Source organism: Phoenix dactylifera, chromosome 12 (assembly GCF_009389715.1).
Source record: "Phoenix dactylifera cultivar Barhee BC4 chromosome 12, palm_55x_up_171113_PBpolish2nd_filt_p, whole genome shotgun sequence".
Taxonomy (NCBI): domain Eukaryota; kingdom Viridiplantae; phylum Streptophyta; class Magnoliopsida; order Arecales; family Arecaceae; genus Phoenix; species Phoenix dactylifera.
The window spans coordinates 3,818,788-3,841,648 of record NC_052403.1 but is presented as its reverse complement, the minus strand read 5'-3'; the positions used below and the strand labels follow the sequence as shown (position 1 = coordinate 3,841,648).

Genomic DNA, 22,861 nt, shown 5'->3' with positions numbered 1-22,861 from the left:
TAATTCGCCGCGCTTGGGCCGAGCAAACCGAGGGCCGCGCTTCCCGTCGTTAAGCGCAAAGGGCCATGTAACTTCAATGCCTAAAATACCCTTCGTCGCTTTCATCCGAAGCTCTATCTGACCGGTAAATAGTCGGCATCTGGTGAGGGTAGTTTAGAAAATAAGGAAAAGTCTTTGCGCCCGTATACCTGCACCCCTTATATACCCGCCGCGCCTGCCCTTGAACCCACGTCTCTCTCTCTCTCTCTCTCTCTCTCTCTCTCTCTCTCCCCGACTCACCACTCACCAGCCGTAGATTTTTCTCTCTCCTCTCCTGTCCATCAGTAAACTGTCCCTGCGGAACACGAAGCTCTGGACTTCGTTCCGCCGTCAAGCCTCCAAGACGAACGCCGTATCGCATCTCCAAATGCCGACGTCCATCGCCGGCGCGCGATCCATCTGTTGAAGGCCAGGAAGCCTCCGGCGTCTTCGACTCAGAAAGGGCGTGGATCGATGGCGGAGATCCGCGATCCCGTTGGCATCACGCGGTTAGAGATCTTTTCCCCCCTTCTCTTTCTTTGCCCGCTCTCCAGATTTCTATTCTTTTATTTTAAAAGAAAATCTCTTCTTGAATTCCGTCTTACGAGCGTTGCTCCTCAATGAGCTTCCGCCTTCCGTAACGGCCACGACAAGCAAAACTTCAAAAGCCCTTCAAATATCTTTCTAGATTTCGAAGAACATCATATTTTTTAAGCAATATATAATATAAAAAAATATAAAGAATAGTCGTCTTAGTCCCCTAGTTTTTTGTTTAGTTTTGTATTCTTCCGTTCCGGTGACGCAGGGCAGTTTTGAATCTCTGGATCCTTCTGGTCCTCGAAGGTAGTGGGGGGATGGTAGGATGTTGACCGCGGAGAAGCCGTGGACTCGAGGTGCTTGGTTTGGGATATAAGTCAAAGTGCCGGTGATCCACCCCCACCCCCACTTAGAAGAAGAAAACAATGAAATAATAAAATTAAAACACAAGTGGCCTTAATTACTTATTTCTTTTTAATTCGAAGTGTGTGTGTATATATTCATATATATTTAAATCTTTTTCCTCAGGAGTTAGGCTCCCAGTTTTCTCTCTTTCCTTTCTATCATGTAGCTTTGTTATGACCTTACCACTGGAATCATATCTTTCATACATGATAAGGCCAAATGGCCAACAAACGTAGTTGCAATTCTCATCAGTCGTTTCTTAATATTTCCCAGGCAAATCGAGTCTAAATCGCCATGTTATGAGTCCTAGCTTTTTGAATGTTTCTGGTTTATGTCATCGATGTTCTAGAATGGACTTTTGGGATGAGTATGCTGTAGTGTGATCGAGAGTGGAAGGAGAATCCCCAAACTTGCATGCAGCAGCCTCAAAACCTTATGAGAAGGTTAATTCATGGAGCTGAAAGTAGTAGCAGCAGCAAGTAGTGTCTCTCATAAGAGAACATATAATGTTGTCCACACAGCCATAATCATGGAAAGTTCGGTATTAGTACTTGAGGGGAGCACACACTGTCTCTTCCATGACTTTTAAAAGTAATCTTGCTAAGTAGACTGTTTCTGGTGAGTGCTTAAGAACTTTGGACACTCGATGAGATTTGAGGAGTCTATATGTATGGTGTTTTTTTTGAAGAATCATTTGTTTTGCTGTAGGTGCCGAAAAAATGATATTTTAGAGGTGTACTTAAAAGATTTACTTGAAAATGCAGTCTGATTTGTTGTCCGGTGTCCACACATTAAGACATTATATGTGCCAATGAAAGAGCAGACAAAGGTAGGAGATATGAAGGATTTTTCGGCATTGAGTATGTTATGTGGATCAAATGATTCGATGCCCATTTAGTTGTTTCAAAGTAGGCTTTCCCGGTAGGTGCTACGGGTGGTGGTATGTTTCTTATTTTTCTTGAAAGAATGCGTTCCGTTTTTATCTACCCAATCAAAATGTCATTTCTGAACATTCTTTGATCTAACACAGTAAGCTGATCCCGTTGCTTCTATTTGCCTAATTGAAACGTATATTTAAAAAAAAACTTGATGGGCTAATTAAATGAGTATTGATTTTATTCTCAAAAAAGAACCGGCAATTTAGTCAATTCTTGGAATAGATAAAACCTTGGAATAAAATATTTATTTTTTGGAGTGTGGTAACTAGTGAAGTTGGTAAAATTATTGAGAATTGATACCAATAATATGGGTTCCTCCTGTACTAGTTCGTGATAATAATAATAATAAAAAAAGATGAAAAACATCAATTTTCAGTCATAGGATTTATAATGGAGTCAAAATACACAACTCGCTACTTTTTGTTGTTGTTACTTTGAGAATAATGTTTGAAAATCTATCAATCATTTCTTAGAAACAACTGAAGAATTACCCATGTCAAACACTTCAGCTGTACTTCAGTGCTTAACCTTCGAAGTCTTTATATATTTGGATTCACTTGAGATTATTTATGGGCCATTAGTTTGTGGAGGTTATTTTTTTTGATTTATTTTTCTGAACTTGATAGACATTATTCAATCTAAATTAATCTACCCCGCCCCACCCTCTCTCTTTTCTACACACACACACACACGCACACACGCACACATTCTTTAATTTAAAACGAGGAATTTAAATTTTAATAGATTTTTAGTTTTCTTATTACTTTCAGGTATAGGGCAAAACATGTTAGGTTCATGACATTAATTGAAACACACAATTCATAGGTTATGTTGCAATATACTTCTTTGAACATGATGCATGTTGAGAGCCTCCATCTTGTACTTCTGGCAGCGCATATCTTCATATTATTGTTTTGCGTAATTCCTGCTGTCTATGTGAGTTCACAGGCAAGGCAGTTCTTTCTTTTGTTAAGCAAAGGCATTAGTGTTAGGAACCGAGGATCTAATAGTAGTTCTTAACTACAGAAGTTCTTATAGAATTAGAATCATGTATCTCATATTGCCTCTCCGTGGTGTAATTTGTTTCTGAGCTTATACTGACCTGTACCAGACTCTTTTTCATCCATCTTTTCAAGCGTGCTCTGACAATTTGGCATGAGTGAATGTGGTCATCCTTCCTACACCATATAGGATGGGAGAAACCGAACCAAAACCTTTGTAGCCAAGATGCTCTAAAAAGGATCCCAGATCAATATATGTGATTGTGCATTTAATATTAGTCTATACAAGGTGACAGATATAACTGATTCTATTGACTTCTGGTTGACCGGTGCGGTATTCAAGCTTTGAATATTTTTCATGAATACCATTTTAAAAATTTAAGTTTTTATGAATTTTCTCTTCAAGTTTATATTTATTTTTATACTCTCATAAAACACTGTTTTTGCACAAATAATTTTAATATAACAGTTCTTTTAACACTATTAATAAAAATCGTATTTATTATAATTAAAAATAAAATAAAATTTTGAAATTACTTTTGCATCCTCCATCGCGATCGCCTTTTAAATGTTTCTTTTTGCACATCAGTTATTAAGAATATTTTAGTCATTTTAATTTGAAACCGTTAATTTTTTATCACCGTTAGATGGCGTGAGTACATATATAAAAATAAGGATAAAATAGAGAAGAATAGTAAAACAAATGTTTTACGAGGGTATACATGTAAATATTAATTTTGGAAGGATATTGATATAAAATTCGATATTTAGGAGGGTATTCATATAAAATACCCTTAAACTTTTTACCATGTTACTTAGAAATTAAACTGCCACAGTATATCCAAATAGGAGGTCATTTCTAAATAGAGGGCATGCACATGGTAAATAACCTTCGAATACACCTTGCATGCATATGGCCAGCTAATTAATAACCTTCTCAAAACAATGAGCCTTCTTGTTATTATTTCAATTCCTCGCATTTGTCCATCTTTTTTTAACTTTTATCACCTTCGTTCATAAAGGTAATGCACCAATACATAGACCCCATGATTCCATAACATTTAATAAGGTCAATAATATATTGCGAGAAATTTTTTCCCATATTTGTTGCTATTATTATGAGTTAAGATTCTCACCTATTCATACATGAACTAGAGAGGCCAGTCCTCTGATGTTTGCTGTCTATGAGTGACACCTGTTTCAATTGGATGGGCTCCACTTGGCACTATAAAACCAGTTTGATCAATGCAACATGCGAGGCCTATCCAATTGTTGTTGTTGCATAAATCATGCATGACCATGATCGAAGAACTGATTTTCATCAAAAATAAGTAAATAAATAAATAGCAAAGAACTGATTCTCTTCGACTAGGTATGAGTGAAGGAGGTTCGGACTCATATTTAAAGACATTGACACAAAATTTGTAGTGGATCAACCTCACACTGAGACTGCGATCCTTAATTTAGATGACAAATTTACCCCCGTATGAGGCTCAAACCACCGAGAAGGGACAGGGACAAAACAGTCATCTAGGCTGCTTTCCAATCGCTAAACCAGTCTCGTGAGCTGCGAGTTCGGACCTCCAAGAACATGGGGACCGACATGTGCCCTGATTTGGTGCTCTCTTCGTTCCCCCACAAGACAACGAGAGACGTGTCATGTTTTGGTTCGCAGAATTCTGCCGTTCCGTATTTAACGCTTCCTATAACTGATTTGACTTGACTATTTTACCCCTACGCTCTTTGCTACTAAGAATAATCGTAGGGGCAAATCCGGGAATTGGAGTTCAACGAGCACATGGTTGTCGTCAAGAGTTCGGAAAGTCCGCATAAAAAGGGCTCCGAACCTCCTAAAAAAAATTCCTGCCGCAAGTTATCTTTTGTTAGGTTCGATTCTCGAGTGAGCTCGTGGGCAGTACGACTTTCCTGAGGGACAGGGTTGTATGTTTCGCGCGAAAGATTCACCTTCCTTCGCGCGGATCGACCGTTGGATCACAAATCCTTCCTTCGGTGCGAATCCATCTTTGGATCACGCAATGATTGCTTTGAGATCTATGCCAACGGATCAGTAGAAAGATTTCCGATCCTCCTCGCTCGCTGCATGCACTCTTATCCCCAAATCGAAACCAACATGCCGCGTTAGCTTGGGAATAAAATGGGGATAACCTTTGAGACTTCGAATGGTTGTGGAGCAAGGAACGGTTCAATGGATTTCTTATTTAGTTTTTTTTAGTTGTTGGATAAATAGAGGTATAATCTATCTGTTGCCACCAACATCTAATCTCAAAGAGCAGGATGAATTAGCCAATGACGATTGGTCGACTTATAGTTTGATCGATTTGAAGGTCCGGTCACAATAGATGTTCGACATATCGATAGAAAGGAGAAACACCGAAGGTTGTCGGACTTCATCCAACAAAGGACCATCTAATACCTAAATTAGGGCCAAAAAGATCTGAAAGTAGAAACTATATATAGTAGAATGGGATGAGGATGAATATAACTGGTGGCCCTCTGTATTCTGTTTATATAGAAATAAACATATGGAATCGTTACCCAAGATGGACGATTGTGTCATAATTATTGAATATAATGGGCTGCTTTTTTTGATTCAAAGACATATAACACATTATTATTGGTCCACCTGTCTAGTCGATAACTCTTGCAAGTGACGAATCTACGCCACATTACTACTTTTTCTAATTTACTCCATTATATTCTATGAAACACGACTACTTTATGGTGGAAATGAAAGATTCAGTTCAGGAGCACTTTTAAATTTTGTAGAACATTTTTATTCAATGATCTATCAACATTAGAACAATAATATTTCCAAAAAAAATAGTAGAATTGACTTATTCTTCATTATTCCTTCATTTGTTATCTTATTATATTCTTTATTTAAGTTTATTCTATAATTGTTCTATTCTGCCGTGAACAGGGCCTTTTTTAAAAAAGTAAGAATTAATTTATCTATCAAATTTACTTATCCCAAATCTAATTAAAGAAAACCTGTCATAATTCAATTATAGGAAAAAAACATCCTATGCTATGTATACTTATTTATCTTTTTATTTTTATGGACAAAAACTAAACTTGGGGATGTTCCAAAAAGGCAAAAACTATATCTAGGCATGAAAAGAATTGTATAATTATTTTTATTCCACTTTTTCTTGTCCCCGAATAGCATGACATCGAGAGCGAGTGCTTGCTTACCGAATCGGTGTCCGGATCTGAGATTATAAAATGTAGAGGCCATTGGAGTTGGGGAGAAGGGCAAGCGCAGACGGCCGTTCACCATGCTATATTCCTCGAAGACCCCCAATTTGACTGCGTCCTCGGGCGACCCACAGCCTGACACATGTCCTTCCTCAGGTCGCCAGATTGCCGGCGGCGGTCCTTAGGTTGAAGTCGCCGTCTTCGATGCCACAGGGCCGAGAACATTCGGGCCCTCTGCTATGTTCCATGGATCATCCTGTGGATGTTTCCAAAAGATCCAAGTAACCGTTTGTTGTTATTCTACTGTTTTCTGAATGGCTGGAGTTTGAAGCAAGGGGTCTGGGACGGTTTGGATTCGTGGGGGTTTGGTTTGGCGCCATTAGAGTGGATTTGACGAGGCTTGGAAGCTTGTTTCTGAGATAAGTGAAGGCAAGGTAGGCTTATCTTTGCTAAATATGGAATTTTGGGGCTATATTTAGAAACAATATGAGCAGCGGGGTGTTTGGGTTGATGGATTCTGTTTTATTGTGCTTTGTTTTTTTTTTTTTCCTGGACTAGGTGAAGGCAAGGAGTGTTTTGCTCTTCTGAAAAAATGAAACCTTGGTGAATGGATTTTCTGTTTTATTATACAATGGAAATTCCGTTGACTTGTTTCTGGACTATGTGAAGGCAAGGAGTGTTTTACTAATCTAAAAATGAATCTTGGTTCGAGTTTTTAGGGCTAACTGGGGTGGTGGGGGTTTGGGTTAATGGATTTTTTGTTTTATTATAATGGAAATTTGTTTCAGGTTGTTTTATGGACTAGGGGAAGTCAAGTTCTGCGACTCTCTTAGAAAAATGAAATCTTGATAGATGAAGAGGGTCTGTTTTTAAAGTTTGTTTTAGGCTCTGCTTTTGTTCTTGTGATTAGGTTGCATGATGGAAATGAATTTGCTCTCAAAATGTATCCTCGAGCACTTTATCATATTATTCAAAAAGTTTGTAGGTGCTTTCGGGACTATGCCGCCCTCCACCAATGCTTGAATCTGCTGCCAGCCATGTTATTATAATTAAAATTTGATTCCGTCGGAGGTTATTAATTCTGGTTTTGGTGTTATCAGCAAGAGAAATGGTTATTCTGAGGCATCTGTTAGCAGCAATTTATTGTTATGCTTAATCTCAATTCTAAGCATTTTGATTGGTTTTTTTGAGTTATATTTCATAGTTTGTCATTTACAGTTACTAATTTGCGGAAGTCGATTGAGAGGAAGATTTTAGATTCTGAATCAGCACCAGCAACAGGAAGCCCAGGTGTTGGACAGATGACCTTCAGAGATGACAGAAGAAAGAAGGTATGTGTTATTGGCTCATTGTTTCTTGAGCTCTTCCTTCCTTTTAATTTGATTAATTTTTCTAATTTATGATAATTTTCAAGGAATTGGTTTGGAGTCAACATATAATCAAGTTTTTTTTCCCCTCCTTTGAAGTGTATGAGATCAATTTTTGAAATTCTAACCGGTAGTCATTGCAGTCCTTTTTCCCAAAATACTTTGGGATGAGAGGGAATAAAGCATCAAGGAGAAATGAGCTCTCACTCAACCCCTCTGGTATGTTCTTGCGGTCTTAAGTTTGATACTTTTTGTGTTTAAATAGATTGATGAGTTGGTCTTGTTTTGCATTAAGGAGACATAAAATCTCTCTGTTATTTCAAGAACAGCAATTTTTTTCTTTAGAAGGAGACTTTTTGGGCATTAAAATTTATTCCATACTTCTTAGGCAATACCTAAAGTAACCCTGTTGGTCTAGAAAAGAAAAAAGTAAAATTCTGAGAATCTAAAGCTATAGTTAGGCTGGGGAATAGGATTAAAAAATAAAATAAATGATAATTGTCACTTTCTGCTTTGAGGGAACTCCATCCAATTGCTGTCACCTATAGTTGAGTTTGTTCTCTTATTCTGTCGCTCAAAGGCTGAAGCAAATAATGCAGGATCCCTCTTTATATCAAGACGTAAGTGATAAGATACAAGAGGCTGTCGGGACTTGAAATAGCCACTCAAGGAGTAAAAAGAGAGATAACAATGCCCAGATAAAGATTGAAATCTGTCTAAACCACAGAGAGTTCATGGGTCCTGTAGAATACTTATCTTGTAAGACCAACATTATTCTTCTACTCAAGTGCAGTTTTTATCTTTGTTCAGGTGGACAGTTCTTGTGTCCATAAAATGAGTTCAGGGACAATTTAATTTATTTGGGGAATTCTAATAAGAAAGTTGTTACGTTTAGTTAAAACTGCATTTAACTTTTTGGTGGAAATATATGATTAATTGGTAAGTGGTTCTAACATTTGGATATTTTATCCCATTTAACCAAGGAAAACTACACAGGAAACTTGTGGGAAAAAAAAAATTCCAATACAAAAAGATAGAATGATAAAGCAGAGGATATTAGCAGAAACTTAGAGAAATATAAAGCATATGGAAGCTTTATCTTGTTCTTAATATTTCTTTATGGTTACTCTTTTGGTCCTTGAAGTTCACCTTCAAGCATGCTGATTTAGTAAATGCCACATTTTAATTATTCTTGATAATGCACTAAGACAAATTATCATCTTTTTCCAGATTCTTACCTTGCCTGCTTCTTCTCTAGTTATAGCTAACTGTGCCCTTGCAAATAGCAGTTGATTTCCGAGAGTGCCCATCTGTCTCGACGACTGCCTCTCCTGCTCTCATGAAAGGCTTTTCTGGTATCTTGTTATCTAGTTTTTACTCACATTTGACATCTCATAAGCTTTTTCACATTATCTTTAACTCCATTTCTTCATATTCCATTTTGAAGACACAGACTCTAATTCAAGGCTAGGGAGCATAAGTCGCAATGAATGCTCTTCACTATTACAAGACAATGTAGATACCCAGGCCCTCAGGTACAATGTTAATTTCTCTATTTTATCAGTTGTCCCTTCTTTCGTGTTTTGTAGCTATTTTATCAATTACATTCTGTTCTTCTACTTTCCCCCTGCTCTCTCTAGGATATTTGTTGCAACATGGAATGTCGGAGGAAAACCACCTCATAGTGGGCTGAACTTTAATGATTTTATTCCTGCTGATGATCATTCAGATATATATGTACTAGGGTATGTATGGTAGTCTAAACTTGTGAATATATAATTATCTAATTTCTTGATATTCGTACATCTTGATAGAAGAAAGCATGGATGGTTTTTGGAGTCCCGACCCCCAATCCCAGTCCTGTTTTCTCACAGGAACGGGATGAGATGGCCGGGACACCTCCCGTCTCGCCAGGACTTAAAACCTTGATCTCGATTCATTCTCTCAACTTCAATTACAATTTTAACCATTTCTCCATTAATATCTTTTATAAATAAATAATTCCTTTTATTTTCTGGTTTGTCATCTAGCTTTATTCATTTCTTAAAAGTTATGAATATTTCTTGATGATCCACATATTATAGGTTTCCTTGTTTGTTGTTTTTTGTGTTTACAGATTGTAGCATGGTCTCTGTTGTATTTTTATTGAACTATTCTCTTTGATTTCTTTTCTTCGGTGATGTTCTTAGTTTTCAGGAAATAGTCCCTCTGAATGCTGGAAATGTGCTTGTTATAGAAGATAATGAGCCAGCAGCGAAATGGCTTGCTCTCATCAACCAAGCATTGAACAGACCATCAGTGGATACTGACACGCTATCTCGATACACCGACTCCTCTTCTCAAGCTTCTAGTTTGAATGCTTCTGTTTCTAGAGATTTGAAGAACAGCAGGGATTCATTATTCTTCCAAAAGCAGTCGCTAAAGTCTGGAAGCAAAACTTTCATAACAGAGCAGGGAAGACGGCTAAAAACCTGCAACTGCCCCTCGGAAGTGGCAAGGACATACTACAGAGACTCTTGTTTCAGATGTCCCCAAGCTTATATTAGTGACGATGACTCCTCCGATGATGAAGAGGAGGTAACAAGCAGTTTTTCAGTTGCAGATACAGCTTCTGCAGTCTCTATTACAGATAGCCAACGACGGTATAGCCTCATAGCTAGCAAACAGATGGTAGGGATCTTTGTCACTGTTTGGGTTAGAAGAGAACTAGTCCAACATATAGGCCATCTCAGACTCTCTTGTGTTGGGCGTGGAATCATGGGCTATCTTGGTAACAAGGTGAGAGTTGAGTTAGCCATGCCTTGTTATGTGTTCTCTCCTTACATTTTTTTTTTTTAAAGTTGAAGTTTCTTACCTTTGTTTCAAGAGATTTCCTGTTTTGGGTTGCAGGGGTGTATATCTGTGAGCATGTCTTTGCATCAGACAACCTTTTGTTTTGTTTGCAGTCACTTGGCTTCAGGGGACAAAGAAGGGGATGAGGTCAGGAGAAACTCTGATGTTACAGAGATATTGAAGAACACAAATTTCCGAAGGATTTGCAGAAGAGCTTGTCGAAGAATTCCTCAGAAAATTCTTGAACATGAGTAAGCATCCCCTTTTGTAATTGTACTATCCATCTGTTAAGCTAGAATTTTGGAAAGTGAAATTGATTTCCTGATTCTTTTCCTCTTTCTCCTTCCTATGACTCAGTCGGGTCATATGGTTGGGGGATTTGAACTACCGAATTGCCTTGAGCTACTCCGAGACCAGGATGCTTCTTGAAGATAATAACTGGGATGCTCTTCTTGAGAAGGATCAGGTAATTACTCCTGATCACTTAAGTTTAAAATGGGGTTTTCTGGGTTGTTATCAAAGTCAAATATAAATCGAATGCTCAACTCAATGAAGTCTTATTCATCGTTGAGTTCCTTCCAAGATGTTCTTTATTCTTCTATGAATTAATGGACATCTTATAGAGTTTATTGATACCTTCCTCCAATATCTACAGAACTCCATGTATTATAATTTCTTCTATCTGGTGTATTCTTTTGATAGCTGAAAATTGAAAGAGAAGCAGGGCGAGTATTCAAGGGGTGGAAGGAGGGGAACATCTATTTTGCTCCAACATACAAATACTCTAATAATTCAGATGCATATGCTGGGGAGGCTGCAACATCAAAGAAGAAAAGAAGAACACCAGCATGGTATGCAAGACCCTCTGTTCTAATGGTTGTTTTTTTGAGAAGCAAATGTGTCACCCCATCGGTAATAAGACTTAGCAGAGGTTCAAACCTCTGACCAAATATAAACAAATTTTTAACTTTCCGACCGCTGACATACCTGTTCTAATGCTTTTCTGAAGGCAAAGCTTTAAAAATCCCAATGATGCTGAAAATTGTTGATAGACAGCATCCACATTTTTCATATATATTCATTAAACATAGCTTATTGCTTGATTGCTGCATTTTTGGGATACACTGTATGATTTGATATTGCTTAAAATTTACATAATATTGTTAAGTATTGAAGCAATTCAATTAGTTATAAGAGGGAAATGGATTAAGTACCACTCAACAACTATCGCACTGGATGATTTCAATGATGTCAGGTGCGATCGCATACTATGGCATGGTGATGGGATTGTGCAGTTGTCTTACATCCGTGGGGAGTCGAGATTTTCTGATCATCGCCCAGTATGTGCAGTTTTCAGAATGGAGGTAGGCATGCTTGACAGTAGTTTGAGCAAGCGTTTGTCCACCCCCAACATGAAAGTTGGTGCAGAAGAGCTCTTACCTCCAAGTAATGACTACATTTCCTAATGGACATGAGTATATACAATCTTATACATACCTTGGTGCGCTCACATCTGATTTTTCATTTTTTTTTTAAATAACTCCATCTGAAAGTTTTTGCTTCACAATTAAAATGTTTACACATATAAATGTACATGTATGACAGTAGACATACTTATCTTTTCAACATCATATATGACTTCTTAGTTTTAATTTGGCCCTGGATCAGCTTGTTAAATGATATTTAACCCAAGTCATGGATTAAAAACTACACCAAGAAAGGTATTTTTTTCAAAAAAAAAAAATACTGGTCGGATAAGTCTTCCTAATAGCTAATTACCCTTTAGGTTTTAAGTTAGTCCCCTCTAGCATATTGTTGCATCAGCGAAAGATCTCAGCTCCAATTTGTAGAAGGTTGATGTCAGGTTGATAACTAGTCATAGAATGTTTTAAGCTTTGATGGATTATAACAGGTTAGATTAATAGCTCATATATAAATCAAACCATCCTTGTTGGATAGATTTATGCATAGAAAAATTAGTGAGAAAACATTGTTTTTGGCCTAATCCTTGAAGCTTGTGACTAGCAAAGGCAATAATCATTGCATTCCCGTTTTATCTCCAATGTGTTTCTCCTTCCACTCTTACAATCACAGTAACGAATTTCTTTTTAGATGATACTGATCTGGTTCTCCACCATGACTCAGGTGCTTACATGTGAGAATAAAGAGTGTCTGTCACAGAAAATGTATTTGTGAATCTGAAGAAACTATCACAGAGTCAGATACGGGTCAATCTGCATATAACTTCTTACTAACAATATAATTGGTACGTGAGTTTGTTTGAAGGCTATACTTTTGTCATGTGGTGGTCTCCACCACCATTTTGCTAAAAAAATGTGACAAAAAAAAGAGAGAAGGCATTGCCTTTATTATTCTAAATGTTCTCTTCATGGATAAAATGACTCATGATATCTTTATGCCTTGTGCAAGTTTGTTTCCTTTCGCATTGACTCCACTTAGAAGGGACCGAAATCTAAGCTCATACTGGGGAAGACATCTTCTGTCTTGTTTTTTCTTCCCCCTCTTTTTCTCCACTGAGAGAATATATGAATTCTACCTCTAAGCATATACTGATTTCTCTTGGGGGTAGGAATGCATGCTTAATTGAGGCTTTCAAAATGTACAAAACTAGGCTAACAACCATCTGCCTCCATTACAGTTAAAAAAAATTAAAGAATGTACAAAACTATGCATTTTTATTTTATCAAGAAAGGCAACATCGTTATTTCAGTGATGATGAAGAATTCCAGGAACTGCATTTTTGTGTTGTTTTCTTAACTGCCATATGCTTCTGACTTGATGGGATTCCTGTTCAGAAACTCACCTCTGATTGATAGGAAATTAAATCTTGCTAGATGTTATCTGAGCTAAAGCCTTGTGATATAGAGTTCATGTTGAGTAGTTATTCCTGATGAGGTCTAACCAGACACTTTTTCCCTTTTGGATCAGGCCAGCATGGCTGAGTTCTGACTCAGGTGGATTGCATTTTTTTCTGTTTTTAATATCACTCTCTCAAGGCATACCTCTTCTTCCTTGGAACCATGGTGAATTTAGAGCCATTATTACCACATTAAGTAGCCCATGCACCATTAGGGAGAGCATTTATGTTGTTGCAGGTTGAAAGGGTATATGAACTGATGAATAATTTCATTTACTAAACTTTAAAGTTGGAGGGGCATCAACAGTTGTTATTCAGATCAGTGGATTCACTCCCAAGTGTGAGAGAGGAGGGGGGGAGGAGCATGAAGCTGTCTTCAGGTTCGGGTGGACATGTGAAGGGAGGTGAGATGCCCATGAAAGCAGCACTTAACCACAAGGAGAACAAAACAATGGAGGTTGAAGAGGTACACAGGCAGTCTTTTCTTTGAAATGGGGTTTAAATAGGTTCATTATATAAGAGAGGTAATCAAACCTGAGACAAGCTTGGCTCATTCGTCATATGAATTGAGATCGAACGAGTCTCTTGTCAATCCGAGCTGGGCTCTTACTCATTTTCTGAAAATAATATGCCATCAGCTATCTGCATCACAAACATCCATTGGATATGATGATGCAAAATTAATTAGTCTTGGACAATATTATTTTTTGTCTATATTACCATGATCATCCATTACTAAACCCATTAATTCACCAGCTTAGCTTATCAATAAACACCTTTAATCACCATTTTTTATGAACAACAGGCATTACCGTAAACTATTAGTATAGCAAGTATGTTGGATGTCTAGTAAGTGTTGCATAAGACTGCAGACAATCTTCAATGTCTATAAGAATTTCATAGTTCAGGGACTGTAAGTAACATAGACATACAGTTAAATTTTCTGAACATATTTTATATAGAGACTGCACACACTTGTAGTCCTCGTGTTTCTTAAAAAACTAAACTTTGGCGTATACCATTGCTAGCATTCCAAATCGAGTGGATTGATCAAAGAGTTTGGTTAAGTTAGGAGACATGGTTTGGTCTTGCCTCAATAAGAGGACTTTCATAATTTTTAGTAGAACAAACTATATGATGCTAACAACATGGTATCCATTAAGGACTGAAAATAACATAGTATCCATTAGGGGACGTATGGTTAAATTTTCTGAACATATTTTGTCGCAAGACTGCACACACTCGTAGAGTTGTAGGCCACTCGTTTGTTGTAGGCCACTCGTTTCTTGAGAAATTTAACTCTGGGCTATGGGGTTGCTAGCATGCCAAAACGAGTGGATTGATCAAGGAGTTTGGTTAAGAGACAAGGTTTGGTCTTGCCTCAGAAAGAGGACTTTCATAATTTTTAGCAGAATAGGAATTACACAAAGAATGAAAGAAATAAGTAATTACTCATTGATAAGCGCAATAAGTAATTACTCATTGATAAGCGCAGCAAACTTGGTTAGTAGAGAAAATTGATAAAGGATAGATTCAAAAAGGAACATATCTATTATGGATTCAAAGACCAGAGTCAAAGCTGACGACAAAAGATAGAATTGATAGAACAAACAATATGATGCAAAAGCTGATCTTTAGTTAGATGAAATAGTGCCATCCCATTTTTCTCCACAAGATTTTTCATCGGTAAGCATGAAAGCTTGGTTTCAAATTTGCATCTCAGAGTCAATAAAGGAATCCATGAACTAACTCATCATTATAGTACACTCCAAGCTTATAGACAATCACATCTGCATAATATTGAATGTAAGCAACTAATTTGTGAGCAAAACTCCACACCGTGACATAGTTTCTAATCAAGGAGCACTGCTGCCGCCCATATATTCAATCATAGGGGAGTCGGATGGTATGATCAAATTCATTTAGAAGGCTTCCATCTTAAGGCACAATGATGCATACAACTAAATTCATAGAAAAGGCTAGGCAGTTAAAAGGACAAAAGGTAAATACTTTACTTAAATGATATGAAGTTTCAGACCACAGATGTATAAGCATTTCAATGCCGGAATAGCTTACGGAACCATAACCATCAAGCATTTTTCCAACCATTCGGTGTCCATTTTGTGGATATTCATTCACAAAGAATATCGACTTATATCCAATAAAATATCCTGCAATGACTGTAGAGCCTTGACTTTGTATTGTCAATTTTTAACATTTCACAGTCTAATACCTTATGAGGCACAATGATGGATGAAAGAAACCTCACATTCAACAAAAATAATGAACATTTAACATTACAAGGAATGGCATACAACTTAATTCGTAAAAATGGCTAGACATTTAAAATTTAAAGGAGAAAAAGGAATACTTTAATCGAACAATATAAAGTTTCTATGACCACTGGTGTATAAGCATTTCTATGCGGGAATGATTTATATCCAATATAACAACCTGCAGAGACTGTAGTGTCTTCTTTGTATTATGAACTCTTAACACTTCACATTTGGTACCTCAATCTGACAGAAGGCCTCTGGGATAATCTCAAAAGATGACCTAGGAAGTATATTAGTTAGCTTTATTCTAAAAATGGAGAAAGGGTTGGGGGCAGGGGTGATGCTTGCTTGCTGAATGTAGAGAAATCATATCCTGAGCCATATATTGATGTTCCAATGTTTTGCTAGTCATATGATTAAGGCTTCCAACTATTTCAAAAGAACCAGGAAGAATCATCCTTCCTTATCAGTGTGCCCCCTAAGTTGGTAAAATTGAAAGGAGAATCATATATCAAGTCACTATCAAAACCACTGCTGTGGTTCTTGAATGCTGGTTCAGAAGAAATAGTTTGAGCATGAAAGAACCAAGGAGGCTGTACTGCTTTGATATCTTTCCCAGCATGGTCATAAGAAGAATTTATATTAATTGTAGGTTTCTGCAAAAAAATGGTACAGATCCGTAGCAGCTGGTTGCTGAAGACAATTTTGTTCCATACTAGGCGTTGGCAGCAGACAATTTGGACCAACATTTGGTGTCTGTAGAGGGGCATTTGGATTGAAAGCTGGTTGCTGAAGATGACTTTGTTCCACGCCAGACATTGGAAAAAGACAGTTTGGACCAACACTTGGGGTCTGCAGAAGGGCATTCAGATATACAGTTGGCTGCTGCTGTGAATGATTGGAATCTTCGATCAGTGGCTGCTGGAGAGAATTCTGATCTACAGCAGGGTTCTGATCCACAGATACAACTGAGTGAAGAGGATTTTCCCATACAGAACTGTTCTTGCTCGGTATCTGCCGCAACTCGTCAGCTGCCACCCTCTCCTGAGAACCCTACTGCAGCTTATTATTATTTGGAGGCAAAGCTATCAGCCCCTCCTTCCTGTCATCATCAGGATCAACAAGTCTGTCATCTTCAACACTAGCATAAAAAGCATCATCCTCAATGTCAACATCATATTTAGTGGAGCTGCTGCTAGAAGTCGCGGCCTCCTTGTGGAGAGTCAGTTGAGGAGCATCAGGGTGGAGCTCCATGTATGACTTTATCTCCTAATGGAGCACAGAAGACCAAAGTGTTCTCTCCTTTGCAGACATTTTGTCTTGGAGACATCTCGAATTCTGCACGGTCCTCTGAATGTGATCAAAATCCGGGGAGATGTTCTTGATGACTGCAATAAGGACACTAACCTTCCAGGCTTTTTTGAGGTCATGTGGCTTCCTGTATGGCACAGGCCCCTGGTCCCTAGACAACCCGAGCTGGGGCCACCAGTCCTCCTCCATGGTTGGCCACCATGGCGGCGAAACTTGCTGGTCCAAGGGGAACCTCCTTTGAGGAGGCTCGCATTGCTGCATCAAGGAAGACAGTAGAGATCCTAGAGTTGAATCCTGGAAACCCATCAGTAGTTGTGGAATCAAGACCGAGGTATTTGTCCCATGCGATGGAATGTTATGTTCGAGTCGATATCTCTCAACCACCAATGGGCCATTGTGATCAAATCGCACCTTCTCCTTCCACCAACCCCTTAGATTATCGGAGACGCCACTTACAAGCTTTCCTTTTTCTGGGATAATACCATACACAAAACCCCGAGCACCACCTAAATCCATTAGTATTAGCATGTACTCCAAGACCTTATCATGAGCTCGAGACATCGTTTTCCTCCAAGCTTGCTCTGTTGACTGTCTCTCTTTTCCATCTGTTTGCTGCTTGTGATTCTTCTGCCATCGTTCTATCGACATCCTGGTGTGGCGTATCCGTGTCTCTAGCTCTTCTATACTAATATCATCATCATCATCACTAATATCTTCATCATCCATATCTATGTCATCAGAAGCATCGGTGAGATAGTTTTGTAGTTCCTCCACAGAATCTCTCGCACTTTTGGAGGCCCTAACCTGGTCAGGAGAGGTGGCCGGGCCACAAGCTATATCCTGACGGATTGAAGGATAAATACCAATCGTCCTAAGCCTTCCAGAGCACCCACCATTTTCTGATGCTTCTCCTTGCATTATCTCAGAGAGACAGCCGCCAAAGAAATCAAGTCTATTATCCACAGAGTTTACAAGACTGGGAAACAAAATGCTTCCTGCAATACACAAAAGAAACTCTTTAGTATCTCTAGTATCTTGGTGCCATAAAGAGACAATATTTATCAATTTATATGCAGGATCATGCATCAAAAATAAAGAAACTTATCAATATAGGAGGAAAACATCTGGCACAAAAATTGATTAAAACTAACATTAGAAGCATCACAAATAGATTTTTTTGCTGATTAAAACTACAAGCAGATTTTAACCTACCTAGCTTAGTCCCAAAGAGCCTGCTTCCAACTATTTGCTTTTCTTCTACTTTTTGTGAAAGGAAACAAAGTGGAGTTTTGCATCTTTATGCCAAAAATGATAAAATAGAAGAATCACAATTACACATTAATTCCACATACGAAAATAAGAATAAGACGATCAATCGAAAAAAATGGAGCCTAAAATGAATGAAAATGATTGGGATAATTGAAAATGCTTGAAGGAGATAGGCTCAAGATCTTTGGTTACTTGTTCGAATTGAAAGGTGATTTATCTTCCTCTTCCTCTTTTAACTCTGGGCTATGGGGTTGCTAGCATGCCAAAACGAGTGGATTGATCAAGGAGTTTGGTTAAGAGACAAGGTTTGGTCTTGCCTCAGAAAGCGGACTTTCATAATTTTTAACAGAATGGGAATTACACAAAGAATGAAAGAAATAAGTAATTACTCATTGATAAGCGCAGCAAACTTGGTTAGTAGAGAAAATTGATAAAGGATAGATTCAAAAAGGAACATATCTATTATGGATTCAAAGACCAGAGTCAAAGCTGACGACAGAGGATAGAATTGATAGAACAAACAATATGATGCAAAAGCTGATCTTTAGTTAGATGAAATAGTGCCATCCCATTTTTCTCCACAAGATTTTTCATCGGTAAGCATGAAAGCTTGGTTTCAAATTTGCATCTCAGAGTCAATAAAGGAATCCATGAACTAACTCATCATTATAGTACACTCCAAGCTTATAGACAATCACATCTGCATAATATTGAATGTAAGCAACTAATTTGTGAGCAAAACTCCACACCGTGACATAGTTTCTAATCAAGGAGCACTGCTGCCGCCCATATATTCAATCATAGGGGAGTCGGATGGTATGATCAAATTCATTTAGAAGGCTTCCATCTTAAGGCACAATGATGCATACAACTAAATTCATAGAAAAGGCTAGGCAGTTAAAAGGACAAAAGGTAAATACTTTACTTAAATGATATGAAGTTTCAGACCACAGATGTATAAGCATTTCAATGCCGGAATAGCTTACGGAACCATAACCATCAAGCATTTTCCCAACCATTCGGTGTCCATTTTGTGGATATTCATTCACAAAGAATACCGACTTATATCCAATAAAATATCCTGCAATGACTGTAGAGCCTTGACTTTGTATTGTCAACTATTAACATTTCACAGTCTAATACCTTATGAGGCACAATGATGGATGAAAGAAACCTCACATTCAACAAAAATAATGAACATTTAACATTACAAGGAATGGCATACAACTTAATTCGTAAAAATGGCTAGACATTTAAAATTTAAAGGAAAAAAAGGAATACTTTAATCGAACAATATAAAGTTTCTATGACCGCTGGTGTATAAGCATTTCTATGCGGGAATTATTTATATCCAATATAACAACCTGCAGAGACTGTAGTGTCTTCTTTGTATTATGAACTCTTAACACTTCACATTTGGTACCTCAATCTGACAGAAGGCCTCTGGGATAATCTCAAAAGATGACCTAGGAAGTATATTAGTTAGCTTTATTCTAAAAATGGAGAAAGGGTTGGGGGCAGGGGTGATGCTTGCTTGCTGAATGTAGAGAAATCATATCCTAAGCCATATATTGATGCTCAATAAAGATGTCTGAAAACAAGCATTGAACTCCAAGAATGATGACACAAACCTGCATGCTGCTTCATGTTCCAATGTTTTGCTAGTCATATGATTAAGGCTTCCAACTATTTCAAAAGAACCAGGAAGAATCATCCTTCCTTATCAGTGTGCCCCCTAAGTTGGTAAAATTGAAAGGAGAATCATATATCAAGTCACTATCAAAACCACTGCTGTGGTTCTTGAATGCTAGTTCAGAAGAAATAGTTTGAGCATGAAAGTACCAAGGAGGCTGTACTGCTTTGATATCTTTCCCAGCATGGTCATAAGAAGAATTTATATCAATTGTAGGTTTCTGCAAAAAATGGTACAGATCCGCAGCAGCTGGTTGCTGAAGACAATTTTGTCCCATACTAGGCGTTGGCAGCAGACAATTTGGACCAACATTTGGTGTCTGTAGAGGGGCATTTGGATTGAAAGCTGGTTGCTGAAGATGACTTTGTTCCACGCCAGACATTGGAAAAAGACAGTTTGGACCAACACTTGGTGTCTGTAGAAGGGCATTCAGATATACAGTTGGTTGCTGCTGTGCAGGATTGGAATCTTCGATCAGTGGCTGCTGGAGAGAATTCTGATCTACAGCAGGGTTCTGATCCACAAATACAACTGAGTGAAGAGGATTTTTCCATACAGAACTGTTCTTGCTCGGTATCTGCCGCAACTCCTCAGCTGCCACCCTCTCCTGAGAACCCTGCTGCAGCTTATTATTATTTGGAGGCAAAGCTATCAGCCCCTCCTTCCTGTCATCATTAGGATCAACAAGTCTGTCATCTTCAACACCAGCATAAAAAGCATCATCCTCAATGTCAACATCGTATTTAGTGGAGCTGCTGCTAGAAGTCGCGGCCTCCTTGTGGAGAGTCAGTTGAGGAGCATCAGGGTGGAGCTCCATGTATGACTTTATCTCCTGATGGAGCACAGAAGACCAAAGTGTTCTCTCCTTTGCAGACATTTTGTCTTGGAGACATCTCGAATTCTGCACGGTCCTCTGAATGTGATCAAAATCCGGGGAGATATTCTTGATGACTGCAATAAGGACACTAACCTTCCAGGCTTTTTTGAGGTCATGTGGCTTCCTGTATGGCACAGGCCCGTGGTCCCTGGACAACCCGAGCTGGGGCCACCAGTCCTCCTCCATGGTTGGCCACCATGGCGGCGAAACTCGTCGGTCCAAGGGGAACCTCCTTTGAGGAGGCTCGCATTGCTGCATCAAGGAAGACAGTAGAGATCCTAGAGTTGAATCCTGGAAACCCATCAGTAGTTGTGGAATCGAGACCGAGGTATTTGTCCCATGCGATGGAATGTTATGTTTGAGTCGATAACTCTCAACCGCCAATGGGCCATTGTGATCAAATCGCACGTTCTCCTTCCACCAACCCCTTAGATTATCGGAGGCGCCACTTACAGGCTTTCCTTTTTCTGGGATAATACCATACACAAAACCCCGAGCACCACCTAAATCCATTAGTATTAGCATGTACTCCAAGACCTTATCATGAGCTCGAGACATCGTTTTCCTCCGAGCTTGCTCTGTTGACTGTCTCTCTTTTCCATCTGTTTGCTGCTTGTGATTCTTCTGCCATCGTTCTATCAACATCCTGGTGTGGCGTATCCGTGTCTCTAGCTCTTCTATACTAATATCATCATCATCATCACTAATATCTTCATCATCCATATCTATGTCATCAGAAGCATCGGTGAGATAGTTTTGTAGTTCCTCCACAGAATCTCTCGCACTTTTGGAGGCCCTAACCTGGTCAGGAGAGGTGGCCGGGCCACAAGCTATATCCTGACGGATTGAAGGATAAATACCAATCGTCCTAAGCCTTCCAGAGCACCCACCATTTTCTGATGCTTCTCCTTGCATTATCTCAGAGAGACAGCCGCCAAAGAAATCAAGTCTATTATCCACAGAGTTTACAAGACTGGGAAACAAAATGCTTCCTGCAATACACAAAAGAAACTCTTTAGTATCTCTAGTATCTTGGTGCCATAAAGAGACAATATTTATCAATTTATATGCAGGATCATGCATCAAAAATAAAGAAACTTATCAATATAGGAGGAAAACATCTGGCACAAAAATTGATTAAAACTAACATTAGAAGCATCACAAATAGATTTTTTTGCTGATTAAAACTACAAGCAGATTTTAACCTACCTAGCTTAGTCCCAAAGAGCCTGCTTCCAACTATTTGTTTTTCTTCTACTTTTTGTGAAAGGAAACAAAGTGGAGTTTTGCATCTTTATGCCAAAAATGATAAAATAGAAGAATTACAATTACACATTAATTCCACATACGAAAATAAGAATAAGACGATCAATCGAAAAAAATGGAGCCTAAAATGAATGAAAATGATTGGGATAATTGAAAATGCTTGAAGGAGATAGGCTCAAGATCTTTGGTTACTTGTTCGAATTGAAAGGTGATTTATCTTCTCTTCCTCTTTTAACAACTCTTTGGCCTCAAAACTTCTGCAAATAGAAACTTTCTTTCCAACCAACGCTAGCATCTTTCAAGCACCAACCATATACGGAGGAAAGAGATGCTTGGACAAATGCAATCAGGGAGATTGGAACCATGCGAAGCCCACAATCCTAACATGAACTGCTAAGGATCGAAGTCTCCCTCATGCACAAGTGGCTTTCATTCACAAAGTGGAGTTTTGTGGCATACAAAGATAACTTAAAACTTGTAAAATGTCCCATAAACGCCCTCATCTGTGATCATCATATCAAACCTACTCCTTATTCATCATCACAGTTCGAACACAACCGCCGCCAAACAAGAGAAACATAGAAATAGACTCCAATAAAGATGTAAAAAATAGGTTTTTTACTACAAAAAAGAGTGGCAATAGTTTTGAAAAAGGTGATTGATAATAGAAACAAAGTGCAGAGAAACCAAAACAATTAGAGAGGGAAGCTACGAAAAAGGTACTTTTGGAATCTAAAATCACGTAAAAAATAGCATCGGAGGCCATTGCAGAACCTTAGAAAAGCAAAGATGAGAGTATAAAGCAATTACGAACCACAAATAGAGACGAAAAAATAAAACATAAAGAAGGCATAGAAAAGTAGCATCAACTTCTGGTGATAAGATTAACAAAGAGAGGAGGCCAAGTTCCAACCTTTGAGCGATTTCCTATACCACCATAGCTCATTCACCAAGCTCCTCCTCTCTCTCGCTCC

The 22,861-nt window shown here is 38.3% G+C and overlaps 3 protein-coding genes across 15 annotated transcripts; 1 reads left to right on the top strand and 2 right to left on the bottom strand.

Moving 5' to 3' along the window:
* Positions 1-237: 237 nt before the first annotated feature.
* LOC103719740 (type I inositol polyphosphate 5-phosphatase 10) lies at positions 238-13,882 on the top strand. 13 transcript variants are annotated; one of them, XR_005514335.1, is made up of 12 exons: positions 238-527; positions 7,337-7,449; positions 7,620-7,704; positions 8,772-8,840; positions 8,933-9,020; positions 9,126-9,230; positions 9,675-10,263; positions 10,375-10,568; positions 10,675-10,783; positions 11,042-11,168; positions 11,573-11,763; positions 12,463-13,882. XR_005514335.1 is itself a non-coding variant. In XM_039132338.1 (12 exons), exons 2-12 carry the CDS (start codon positions 7,420-7,422, stop codon positions 12,474-12,476), a joined length of 1,623 nt encoding a protein of 540 aa, XP_038988266.1. In that variant the 5' UTR covers positions 238-527; positions 7,337-7,419; the 3' UTR covers positions 12,477-13,882. The 13 variants fall into 13 exon arrangements, 12 of the variants coding, with proteins under 12 accessions (XP_038988266.1, XP_008807343.2, XP_038988268.1 ...); XM_039132338.1 differs by having other exon boundaries at positions 11,020-11,168; XM_008809121.4 differs by lacking the exon at positions 12,463-13,882 and having other exon boundaries at positions 7,629-7,704; positions 8,775-8,840; positions 11,020-11,168; positions 11,573-12,042.
* Positions 13,883-16,740: 2,858 nt separating this feature from the next.
* On the bottom strand, positions 16,741-17,376 carry LOC120112783 (protein ETHYLENE-INSENSITIVE 3-like 1a). Its single transcript, XM_039132667.1, has one exon. It carries the CDS (start codon positions 17,341-17,343, stop codon positions 16,741-16,743), a length of 603 nt encoding a protein of 200 aa, XP_038988595.1. The 5' UTR covers positions 17,344-17,376.
* A 2,366-nt stretch (positions 17,377-19,742) lies between these two features.
* On the bottom strand, positions 19,743-21,212 carry LOC103719755 (protein ETHYLENE-INSENSITIVE 3-like 1a). The gene has a single exon (XM_026809480.2). It carries the CDS (start codon positions 21,177-21,179, stop codon positions 19,743-19,745), a length of 1,437 nt encoding a protein of 478 aa, XP_026665281.2. The 5' UTR covers positions 21,180-21,212.
* Positions 21,213-22,861: the final 1,649 nt, after the last annotated feature.

Excerpts from the sequence above, each read along its gene's own strand:
- LOC103719740 (XM_039132335.1), top strand. The coding sequence starts at position 7,420 with ATGACCTTCAGAGATGACAGAAGAAAGAAG. Across the intron at positions 10,264-10,374 it reads TGGGCTATCTTGGTAACAAG|GGGTGTATATCTGTGAGCAT; the intron begins GTGAGAGTTGAG and ends TTTGGGTTGCAG. Across the intron at positions 11,169-11,572 it reads AAAAGAAGAACACCAGCATG|GTGCGATCGCATACTATGGC; the intron begins GTATGCAAGACC and ends CAATGATGTCAG.
- LOC120112783 (XM_039132667.1), bottom strand. The coding sequence starts at position 17,343 with ATGTCTCGAGCTCATGATAAGGTCTTGGAGTACATGCTAATACTAATG.
- LOC103719755 (XM_026809480.2), bottom strand. The coding sequence starts at position 21,179 with ATGTCTCGAGCTCATGATAAGGTCTTGGAGTACATGCTAATACTAATG.